This window comes from Prionailurus bengalensis, chromosome A2, assembly GCF_016509475.1.
Source record: "Prionailurus bengalensis isolate Pbe53 chromosome A2, Fcat_Pben_1.1_paternal_pri, whole genome shotgun sequence".
Classification (NCBI taxonomy): Eukaryota; Metazoa; Chordata; class Mammalia; order Carnivora; family Felidae; genus Prionailurus; species Prionailurus bengalensis.
In genome coordinates, this window is record NC_057348.1 from 136,073,480 (window position 1) to 136,085,728 (window position 12,249).

Below are 12,249 nucleotides of genomic sequence, written 5' to 3' on the forward strand. Positions count from 1 at the left end.
CTCTCTCTGCCCCTCCCCCGTTCATGCTCTGTCTCTCTCTGTCTCAAAAATAAATAAAATAAACGTTGGAAAAAAAAATTAAAAAAAAAAAGAGAGTAGTTTGCATGGGGATTGAAGTGAATGAAAGTGATATGCGAGTGTTTAAAGAAAGCTTCTCCCACCCGTATTTTTTCTTTTCCAGACTAATCAGTATTTAATTTCTTTTATAATTTATTATATAATCCCAGAACCTTTCCTTTTCTTCTAAAAGTACCCTCATTTGTCAAAAGTGCAGTTTTTAACTGGATGAAGGATTTCACAAATCTGAAGTGCCTTTAAATACATCTTTGAAATAGTATTATTAAAGACAGTTTCTTAACCACCCTCCCTCTTCCCCTGCCCCCGGATAATGCTATTGAGCTAAAGCACTAAGACCAACACTATGTAGGACACAGACATCCCACTTTGTATTCTAGACATGCTGCTGCTCTCATAATTTAGTTTTGTTTATTATTGGGTTTCAAAAGCATAAACTGTAATTGGTGGGATTAAAACTTCTTCCTCTTTAATTTAATACAATGTAAATTATGACCAGTTTTGAGATGGAACTCTCAAGGTCATTCTGTGGGGCAAGATTAAGCAGATATCTAGCAGCATGCATCCATTGATTTACTGGATTTCTCAAACCTGGCACACATCAACCATCTGGAGTGCAGAGGCGAACTTCATGAATTTGTTCGCGTTTGCTGTGTTTCTCTCATGGTGGAGCACAAAGCTATAAAGAAATAGTTGGTGGTGTATTATAAGAAAGGGAGTGGGGTGAGTAAACCCAGTATATAGTGACAAGCAGCTTGCAAATAGCTCAGTAGTGGCTGCAAATTTATGATATCATTAGTTATACACCATTAACTTTATCCTTGCTCACACTGGGAAGTAAAAGAAGGTAAAGTCATTGAATGCAGGGGTTCACAGTAGACCCAACATTGACCACCAGCTTCAGGCTGTTCAATACATCATCTGTGCTGGCAATATGTGTTCCAGAAAAAGCAAAGTCAGAAAAGACCAGTGAAGATCCTCTAGCATATGTGTCAGGGTTATTTCTTTTCTTATTTAACACATCATTTTCACATTCTTTAATAACTCCCTTCCCCCACACACCACACAGAAGCTCTCACACACCACAATCCCTTGATCTCTTACTTTCTATGTAACTTGGTGTCTATGAGCAAGGGCATAGCCTGCTTCTTAGACTCACATACCAGGTTTGCCAATTAGTGCCTGTATGGATATGGAAGGTTGCATAATTCTCTTGGCTCAGTTTACTTATAATATAAGCATAACAACACAAATCTCATTGAACTGAGTTGCTGTATGTTTGAACATGTTGTAAGCAGCTAACACTCCTCCTAGCACATGGTAGATGCTTGATGAATTCTATTAACATATAGTTAGATGCTTGTTGTTTCACTTTATCTGTCTGTCTTTTCTTCCTTATCAGATTTAAGGCTTCAAGAGAGGAGATGGGACCATAGCAGTACTATCTCATAGATGTTCAATGAACTCTCATAATCCATTGACTGGTTTGAACTTCACATTGCAATTGACATATATAAAGTATTTATTTGCTCCCCACATGAGAAGTGGGACTGGTAATACAATTTCATGGACAGTATCACATGCAATCCATGCGCTCTCTATGGAGCCCAACCTGCTGGCTTCTAGCATCTCGTAGGTTCCAGAAAATCTTCCATCCTTCACCTTGTCTGCACTGCCATCAACAGATGGCACGGCAACAGCCTGTGTTCTACCTCCTATTCCTTTCTTACCAATCTTGTTTTGTAAGAGATTTCTTCCCAGATGGAAGGGCACAGGACTTCCTGTGGACATATTGTCCTTGACTTATGACCCTTGGCTACCTCCCTTGCTTCACTTCTTTACCTGAAGTGTTTCACATTTTGACTACTTATGCAAACTGTCCACTTCCTACCCCCACATTGGTTTGGTTCAGTCTTCCTTCCTTTCTGCCTTCTTTGCCTTCCAGCATTCAGAGGATTCATCTCAGTATCTCCAAAATGGATATATAATTGGAGGTAAAAGAATATATCAGAGCTTGGATATATACTTATTTTTATTTTATTTTATATTTTATTTTTTAATGCTTGTTTATTTTTGAGAGAGAGAGAGAGAGAGAGAGAGAGGTGGGGAGGAGCAGAGAGAGAGGGAGACAGAATCAGAAGCAGGCTCCAGGCTCTGAGCAGTCAGCACAGAGCCCAACATGGGGCTTTTACCCACGAAGTGTGAGATCATGAACCAAAGTCGGATGCTCAACTGACCGAGCCACCCAAGCGCCCTAATACTTGGGTACCCTGATAAAATGAAAATTCAGTGGGTTTGGATGGAGCCTGGGATTCTGCACTTATAATAAGATATCAGTTGATGCTAATACTGAAGGTCCCCAGGGCACACTTTATGCGGCAGGACTGTAGAGGCCATGGAGGTAACCTCTAGTGAATATTCCCCGCTTTGCCATTTCATTGACTCAGACAGTCTATGGCAGCAATGATTCCAGGATTTGCTAATAAATACCCTTTAGTTCAGGGAATATGTTTCTTCATTGGATCTGACTGTGAGAAAGACAAATTCACATATTAACAAACTGCTTCCTCTAGTTAGTGGGTTTTTATTTAGTAACATTGGGATAGCCTCAGCTTAAGGATTTAGAATCCTACACAGGAGGAGGAGAAAAGAGTTATAAAAGCACAGTACCAGAGCCAAGTTGCTAGGGTTTTCAGGTTGTTATTTGAAAAGACTGCTGTGGTGGGACAGTACACAGCAATGTGATTAAGGATATTTTAGCAATGGAAAGAAGATTCCTTTTTTTAAAGGACCACAATAGCTGTGTATTTGATATATTTAAAATATACTGGGATGCATTGACTCTCAGGCAGTCTGGCAAGGTAGTTTGTCACTTGATGCCTGAATGCTATATGGCAAGTTACTTAAAAGTCTCAGTTTTCCCATCTGCAATAATAGTAGTATCTACCTCACAGGATAGTTTTGAGGATTAATTGGGGAAATACACATGAAGCATGTAGAAAAGAGTCTGGCATATAATCAGTACTCAATAAATGTCAGCATTATTCTGTGTATATTAGGAAATTTTATCCATGAAGCTAGCTGGTTATTATTTTTCAAAGAAGGTATGAAAATAACATAGTCTCAGATGACAAAAAAGTTTGGAAGTGTTGAAAGAAAAAAACTACTATTCTAGAATTCTGGTAGAATTGTCCCTAAAAAGTGAAGGAGAAATAAAAACTTTTCAGAAAAACAAAAATATGAGGGAGCTGTAGTCAATAAACCTGCCTTGTAAGAAATGTTAAAGAAGTTGCTCAGAGAGAAGGAAAATTATATAGATCAGAAACAGATTTACATAAATGGTGTCAAAAAAGTAATAAGTGAAGGTAAAATATAGCCTTTTGTGTTTCTTATGTTCCATCTAGCAGAAACAATTTGTCCAAAATAATAATAATAGCAACAATGATTATTGCAGTGATTATTACTTATGGATAGATGAAATAAATGACACCAATGTCATATCATACAGGAGAATGGAACTGGCAATGATCTGTTATAAAGCACCTGAACTACCTATGAAGTGGTATAGTGTTATTTGAAAATTGGGGCACCTGGGTGGCTCAGTCTGAATTTGGCTCAAGTTATGATCTCACAGTTTGTGAGCTGGAGCCCTGTGTTGGGCTTTGTGTTGACAGTTCGGAGTCTGGAGCCTGCTTCAGATTCTGTCTCCATCTCTCTGCCCCTCCCCGGATCACTTTCTCTCTCTCAAATATAAAATAAAACTTGAAAATAGACTTAGATTGGTTATAAATGTATATTGGAAACTCTAGGACAACCACAAACATTTATTTTTAAAGAAGGATAATTGATAGACTAAGAAAGGAGGAGAAAATGGAATCATATAAAATTCTCAATTAAAACCATAAAGGTAGAAACAGTAGAAGACACAAAAAGAGGGCAAGGGTAACAAACAGAAAATAGTTACAAATATGGTTGCTGTTAAACCATGTATGTAAATAATCACTTTAAATGTGAATGATCTAAACATACTAATTAAAAGTCAGAGACTGTCAGAGTGAATTTAAAAAATGAGACCTAACTTGTTTGTATGTAAGAGATCTATTTTAAATATAGAATCACAGTTAGGTTAGAAATACAGGGTTTGACAAAGATATATCTGCAAGCACTAATTTATACTGCAGATAGGTATGTGTAAGTATTTTGGAAAAAAAGTTTGATAGTATCTATTAAATTTGAATATATACAGAAACCTATGATGCAATAATTTCTCTCTTAGGAATAGTTCCAACAGACTATTTTCCACATATTTTCATTTAAAACTGGAAAAAACTTAAATGTCTATCAATGATAGAATGGATAAATATGATTACTATATTCATACAATGAAATACTATACCACAATGCAAATGAGTGAATTATTATACAGCATTATGAACAAATCTTACAAACAGGCTGAGCAAAAGAAGCCAGACACAAAAGAGAACATAGTATATAATCTACTTATGTAAAGCACAAAACACAGAAAATTAATCTAAGGTATTAGAAGTCAGGATAGTGGTTACTTTACTTGGGAAGAAGGATAGGTAGTAACTGAATAAAGGCATTTTGGGTCTTGTTAATGTTCTACTTCCTAAACTGGGAGTTGGTGATGTGGATATATTCACTTTGTGAGAATTCACTGAGTCACACATTTATGATTTGTGCACTTCTGTATCTAGTTATATTTCAATAAACAATTAAAAATTCCTAAATATTTATGTAAAATGATATGATTTGCTATTCTAGAAGGAAATGGAGCTGAAAAATAAGGAGAGTTGTTAACATACAACACAAATTTTACAGTTATAAAAAATTTTAGGGATAGAAAGAAAGTCATCTAACAATACTGTGTTAGAGATCATTTTGTTAAGTTCAAATTGTGAAAGAAAATGTCCAAATTTTGCAAAGGGAGCACATGTACATGTAGATAAATACTTTATATTTTTGTGATCTCTATGAATAGCCTCAGGAAGTTTGAAGAAAAAATTAGGGATTTTGAAAAATGCTAAAGCAACAGGCTTGTGTTTGCAGGCTGAGGCGTAATAATATGAAAAAAGGAAGGGCAGGGCACATGATTGGGGAACATAAACTGATATTAGAAAAAAAGCAGGCAGAACTGTACTATTACTTTTATTTTGTTCCTTTCTTTTAAATAGATCACTCCTCAAACTTGATGGGCTAGATTGTATATGAAAGACAGGAATGAAAATATGAAGGCTATTCACTATTGTAAAGTAGATTCAGAGTCCCAGATAAAGACAAAATATTTTTGTGGTGCTGAAAACCTTGTTCAAATTTTATCTACGTTTGTAATTTTTCAGGAATCAAAGAAGGTGGGAGAAGAATCAGGAGTCTGGAGGGGGTGATGTTTTTTAATTTTTAAAATAGGTGTTTCTAGAAATTACAGGATGATAATTTTAACATTGATATTTTTTAAATTTCCAGGGCAAATTTTTAAAGTCAAGTATTTTGTTAATACTGATTTTGGGCAGGGAGGTGATGGAGGTAGTGGAAGCTATCAACATTTTATTTAATTCCTATAATAATCTACAAAAATATTTTGGTAATTTTTTCCTTATAGATTAAGAAATCATAATAACTATTCCAAGATTATGTAGCTAGTAAAAGTATAACTGGGCCTGAAATTTGTGTTCTTTTTACTATGTCCCTTACCATAGATTCATGTGTTTTCAAGCAGTACTACTAAAAAAAATATGGCAGATATAGTACACTGTAATTTTATGATGACTTTTGGCAAAGTGTGTTATGAAATCCATCTAGAGAAAGTAGAACAAATAAGATTCATAGCATAACTATAATATTATCTAAAAATGTTAATGAAATGCTCTAGAACACCCTTGCTCTTTCCTGTTTGAAACTTTATTACCTTAATGGTTATTAAAAAGGTGGATGAATGATAGTAGATAGAGATTGCTGACACACTACGTAGTTAAAAAAAATTCACACTGACTCTTATTCAGTAATTACTTACTGACAGCCTACTAATTATCATCTCTTCTGCTGACTGCCTGGACTGCAACCGGGGAGAAGACAAACACTGCACTCATATTCACAGAGTTCTAGGCTTAGTGGGGGACACAGATGTTAAGACTGAGTGTTACAATTGAGTGCTTCAGTGTATGAGAGCATATAACCATTCTGAGTGTTGGCTGGGGTATACTCCCCCTGGAGTATCTTTAATGTCAGAGCTGAAGAGTAAGTAGAAGTTAAAAAGCTAGTTGAAGGGAGTGTGGCAAATGTCTGGGGTGGGGTGATGGGGTGGTGTTGGAAAGGGTCTTTCAGGCAGAGGGAGCAGTAAACTCGACAGCCTTGGGGTAGAGGAGACCATTGTGTGTTTCCTATGTGAAGACGTCCAGTATGCTGGGAGTGTGGAGGTCAGGACAGCTGTCCTGACCAGCTGAAACCAAGGGACTGCAGTGCAGGATGACTGTACCTGACATCATGTATTAGTATATTCAAAATATATATAATTTCAGAATGATGTGAGATTGGGATTGGTAGAAGGAGGATTTACTTGGCTACTATTTCTGATGAAAGTGAGAAAGTAAACATATATGTTGCTCAAAACAAAAAAAATAAGATTCAATTGCATTTGCATTTGTAGTGATTTAGTGTCCAGATCTAGGAAACTTACTCTTCTACTGTGACTTTGTGTTTATCATTCTGGAGATGGTACATTAAATGTGGTTGTAGGTGCTCCTTTGGAAGAGATGATTGAAAACCATTATTCACCCAGGAGATTTGGAGGATCCATGTGGGGAACAAGTTAAAGAAGCTGTGAAGGTTCAGCTTGCAGAAGAAGAGTCAAACAGAGACATCACTACATCTTTAAATATCTGAAGAATTGTCAAGTAGAAGCAGCAACTGAAGTATTTTATGTTTTTTGACAATAATAGCTTTCCAAGTAAAGGAATTCTCTTTACAACACACTCCCTGATGTAGACACATTTAAGGGGAGACTGATGATCTTTTAAGAAGGCTACCATTCCTTCACTGAGGTAGAAATTGGACTACATGACTTTTCTGTTGCTAAGGGGCTGGGATTATGTGTTTCCTGTACTATCTTTTATTTTTACTGTTATGAGATTAAAAATTTACTGTGTTATGAGAGGCTCCCAATTAACTTGCAAAATGGCTAATTTCTAATGTTAATATTTTGCTAGAACACTGGCTGCTGTCTTGTGGATGATAACTTTGTTATTTGTTCCAATAGAAGTCTTGAATTAGTCCTGTTGAAGACCCCTAAATATGAGGCAAACACAAAGATGGTAAGTGGTGTTTTGTGAGGCAAAGTGCCAGGGAAATCACCATTTAAAAAGCTATTTCAAGCAATATGTCCCATACAATTCATTATCCCTGGTTTATGTCTCCTTTCCAAATGACTAGGGGAAACATTTTGTTTAATCTTGTTGAACTATCTGATGTTGCCACAAGAAGAGTTGTCTTACCTGATAACTGTCTTTTTATTTAAAAATATTTTTCTTTCTTTCCCTCTTTATTCATGTCATGTGGAATTCACTGTTTACAACATGATCTGAGTCATAGACTTGTGAATTCTATTTATCCTCACTTGTTTTCACATTAATCTTTTCAAATGTCTTAACATGTAGTCTACCTAATGATTCTACATACTCTATTGTATCCGGGATCAAACTATGAAATACAATTCCCCACTTTGCAATACAATTTTTAAAAATGTTTACTTATTTTTAGAGAGAGTAACCGGGAGGGGCAGAGAGAGAGGCGGAGAGAACCCTAAGCAGGGTCCATGCTGTCAGTCCAGAGCCTGACATGGGGCTTGAACCCTCAGACAATGAGATCATGACTTGAGCAGAAATCAAGAATCTGACACTAAATTTATTGGAGTTATTACTGAGGATGCCGAGATTATACACAATGCTTGGCCAGCTAAAATGTGACATGGAGATTTCTAGTGGTTGCAGTTAAGCTTGGGAGGGGAGTGCTTCTCTTGGAATGCCTGAAGTCTGTCTAACTGCCCTGACTGCGGAGTGCCTGTGGGGTGGGGGTGGGGGGGGGGCGGGGCGGGGCTGGCCTGGCCCTCCCAGGTGTTTCTTCAGTCCTTGGGGAACTCCTATACAAAGTTTAGCAAAACAATAGGACACATAGGCTCTTGATGTATGTCTCTGATTTGATTAGTCTCTTGTGATTGTTCATTTTTAAGTCATGCACCCTTTGTTTCTGCATGCCAGAAATGTTATTTGCCCTCTGTACACAAGCCAACTGAGATTTGTGATTGGACTGACACTGCGATAAATGAGAATAGGAGTGAGGGGAATGGGCGGTCTTCTTCTGCTAATGTTGACCCCCATGCCCTCTCCTCTCTTTCTTAGCAGGGTTCGCTGGCCATTCCTGGCAAAACTGACTGGGCCTCCCAGGCACCCCTGAAATGCAATTTTTATTAAGTAGAATCCAATAAGGTTTCTCACATTTCTACTATTTTGCAATAGTATTCTTAGAATCATGAGTTTAAAAAAATTTTTTTTAATGTTTTTATTTATTTTTGAGACAGAGAGAGACAGTGCATGAACGGGGTAGGGTCAGAGAGAGGGAGACACAGACTCGAAGCAGGCTCCAGGCTCCAAGCTGTCAGCACAGAGCCCAGCACAGAGCCCGACATGGGGCTCGGACTCACAGACCGTGAGATCATGACCTGAGCCGAAGTTGGACGCTCAACCAACTGAGCCACCCAGGCGCCCCAAGAATCATGAGTTTTTAAGAAAAATTAAGTATTCTACTACCCTCTAAATAGGAATATAAATTTTAAAATTAGTCTTCATATTAATCAAGACATTAAGACATTATCTTAAACATCACTGTTACTGGCCATCTTTGGCAATAATGAACATGGAAATCCTGCACACAGGATGAGTGTGGGTAGGAACCTATTTGAACCTGGAGTTGTTGATACATTCTGCCTGAAAGCAACTGCAAATCTTGGATGGCCATTGATGGCTACTGGTTATTGCTGCAAGTGATTATCTTATTTTCTCTATTGGAAGGAACTGATATCTACGAAAAATAACCTTATACTTGAGAAGGACCAAATTGACTTAGGTCAATTTATAGTATCCATTAACATCACAAGAGGGTATTTCCAATCTAAAATTGGTGGTGAGCTTTTAATAAGATAATAAAATAATATAGTACATCTGAGATACTTCATTGTCAGCAACCATCCTCAAATCATTAAAAGGTAGTTAAGAAAAAGTAACACTCATAATTATTTTGGGAGTGTCATTTAAATAGTTTGATGTAAAATTTCATAGTTTGGGAATGCAATTATGTTCATCTTGACTTGGCATATTAAGAAAAGGAGTTTGTATTAGGGAGAAAAACAAAATAAAACCAAACACATCCCTCTCCAGGACAACACAGAAAACAAAACCAACAACAATCTAGATCCTTAAATTATTATAACCTACATCTATTAACAACAAAAAAATTGAGAACTATTATTTATTTATACAAGTAAATATATCTCATTGGTATGTATACCCAGTTTCATAAATGGTGTCTTTTTTGAGACTTCTTTTTCTGACTATGAAACTTCATCTCAGAGTCTGCCTCCTGGAAAATCCCTTGTGACACTGTTTTTTGTTGTTGTTGTTGTTTTGTTGTTTTACTTCTAATATTTGTTTTAAAAAGAGCAAGTATAGTACCCCTCAGAACTCAGAGATAGAGATGAGTCTCAGTTTCTTGATATTAATGGATTTTTTGTGCACTATAACTTTATTAGGACATTTATAAAACTATTTGGCTTTAAGTGACAAATGTTAAGATACAATATATGGAATATTTTGTATCTTATTTGGAATGGAATATTTTGCAGCCATTTTTTTTGATGAATCTGAGGGTAATTTCATCCCACTCCTCTGGCAAGAGCATCAGCAGAAACCCAATGCAGATGATGATCGTAGCGGCCAGGCGGACAACATTGAATATCACCTCCTGCTTCAGGAGATCCACAGCTGCATTTCCAGGAACGCTGAGCACTGTCCCAATGGAGATCAGGATTGGGTATGTCAGCACCACGCCGACATTCACCAGGATGTTGAAGGCCAGCCACAGCCCGGCCATCCCACAGAGATAGCCCCACGGCAGAGCTGCAAATGAGGACCAGTGTTCCACCTTGGTGAAATACAGGACGACCGGGGTGAAAGAGATGAAGATTAAATTGAAGAAACCCAACGTGGAGACAAAGTGTGCCGCTTCACCAAAGTTGGCACTTCCGAGAAACATCTTAAACAAAACCTTGTATAACGCAGACGTAGAGGCTGAACCCACTGCAAAGGCCACTCCTATGATCGAATCAGTGTGGAAATTATCTGCATATGCCATCATGACGATGCCGGTAATGGCCATTATTGCAGCAACTATCCTCACTCCCATGAACCTGTCTTTCAGCACGATCCACGACAGCAAGAAGACAAAGGCTTTGTTACAACAGAACAGAGCAGAGACATCCGTGGCTGTCAACTTCTTTAAAGCCAGTAAATACAGGTAATTAGTCAAAGTCCATAGAATAGAAAAGGGAGCAGTTCTTTTAAGGAAGAGCTTCAATGTCAGACCATCTTCACCAAAAATCCGACTGCATTCCCTGAATTTTTTCATTGGAGACTGCTTTTCTTGAGCAGTGGCCAGATGACCAGAATAGTAGACTGGGAAAAACATAATGTTCCAGTTTGTTGAAAACCAAGTCATGAAAAATGGACAGTAGAAGTTCTTGTAAGTAATTTTTACAATCTGTGTGGTTCCAACCCAAGACGATGAGACTGACAAGATGATCAAAAGTTTTTGATTTTGGTAGTTTTAAAACTACCAAAGAAATAAACATATTTTTTTTTACAGAAAGGGCATGGAAATCTTACAGCCTACTTTCTAAACAGAAAGACATTGTTTTTTAGAATTTGTAATGGTCTAGTAGGCAAAGAAAAAAAAATCCTTGAAATTTAATCATTGAAATGTGTATGGGTGTTGAACCAGTTCTCGACCTTCAATTATTTAAATTGTTTACATCTGTCATATAAGTATCAAGAGTATTTTATGACTTTTCCTTATTATTAAATTTTCACTCACAGATATTATAGTATAATTATATATTATGTGGTATATATTTCTCCCCATGGTATTGATTATTATGACTTTTTGCCACTATAATTGTCATTCCGTTTCTTCCTTTTCTTTTCCTATCAATTGCTATTTCTTGTGTCATACCAAATACCAGATATTTGGGCAACTTCTCAGATAACTGACTAAGGAAGGAATTATTTTTGCCTTATTAAATTTCTCAATTTATCTGCTTCTTTATTATTCATTACTTTTTTAAAATGTTTATTTATTAGAGAGAGAGAAAGAGAGACAGAGCTGGGGAATGGCAGGGAAAGGGAGACACACAATACGAAGCAGGTTCCAGGCTGGCTCAGAGCTGTCAGCACAGAGCCAGTTGTGGGCCCGAACTCACGAACTGTGAGATCATGACCTGAGCTGAAGTCAGATGCTTAACTGACTAAGCCACCCAGGTTTATTCCATAAAAGAATATGGAATAGTATGGTATAAAAAACCCCACAAATTGAAAGGAAGACATTAGACCGGGTTTGTATCTTTGAGAAAGTCAATCATTGGGGCTCCTGGGTGGCTCAGTCAGTTAAGTGTCCAACTCTTGATTTTGGCTCAGGTCATGATCTCACAGTTCACTCAGGATCATGAGATCCAGCTCAGCATTGGGCTCTGTACTCGGCCTGGAGCCTGCTTGAGATTCTCTCTCTCCTCTCTCTCTTTCTCTCTCTCTCTCTGCCCCTTCCCTGCTCCTGCATGCATGTGCACATTTTCTCTCGCATGTGCTCTCTCTCTCAAAAAAAGGAAAAGTAAATCATTTATTCCCAAAAGGCATATGACTCTTGGTACACATATAAGATAATGGGACATAGTTTTTGAATTACTGAGTCAAAATGAAAATGAAATAGAATAATTTTCCCTGTAAGAATCTACTAAGAAAAACAGAAGAGAAATTATGGAATAAGGGCAGAAAAAGGAAATTAAAAGGCATGGAGACATGGATTTGAAATTAAATTTTGCCACTATGTTGGGTGAAT

At 37.2% G+C, this 12,249-nt stretch overlaps 1 protein-coding gene across 1 annotated transcript; it reads right to left on the reverse strand.

Annotated features, from left to right (window-relative positions):
- Positions 1-9,960: 9,960 nt before the first annotated feature.
- LOC122488310 (solute carrier family 35 member F4-like) lies at positions 9,961-10,950 on the reverse strand (the record flags this gene model as incomplete). Its single annotated transcript, XM_043589562.1, has 1 exon — positions 9,961-10,950. A coding segment is annotated over one exon (990 nt), but the record flags the coding sequence as incomplete, so codon positions are not given.
- Between the last annotated feature and the right edge of the window lie 1,299 nt (positions 10,951-12,249).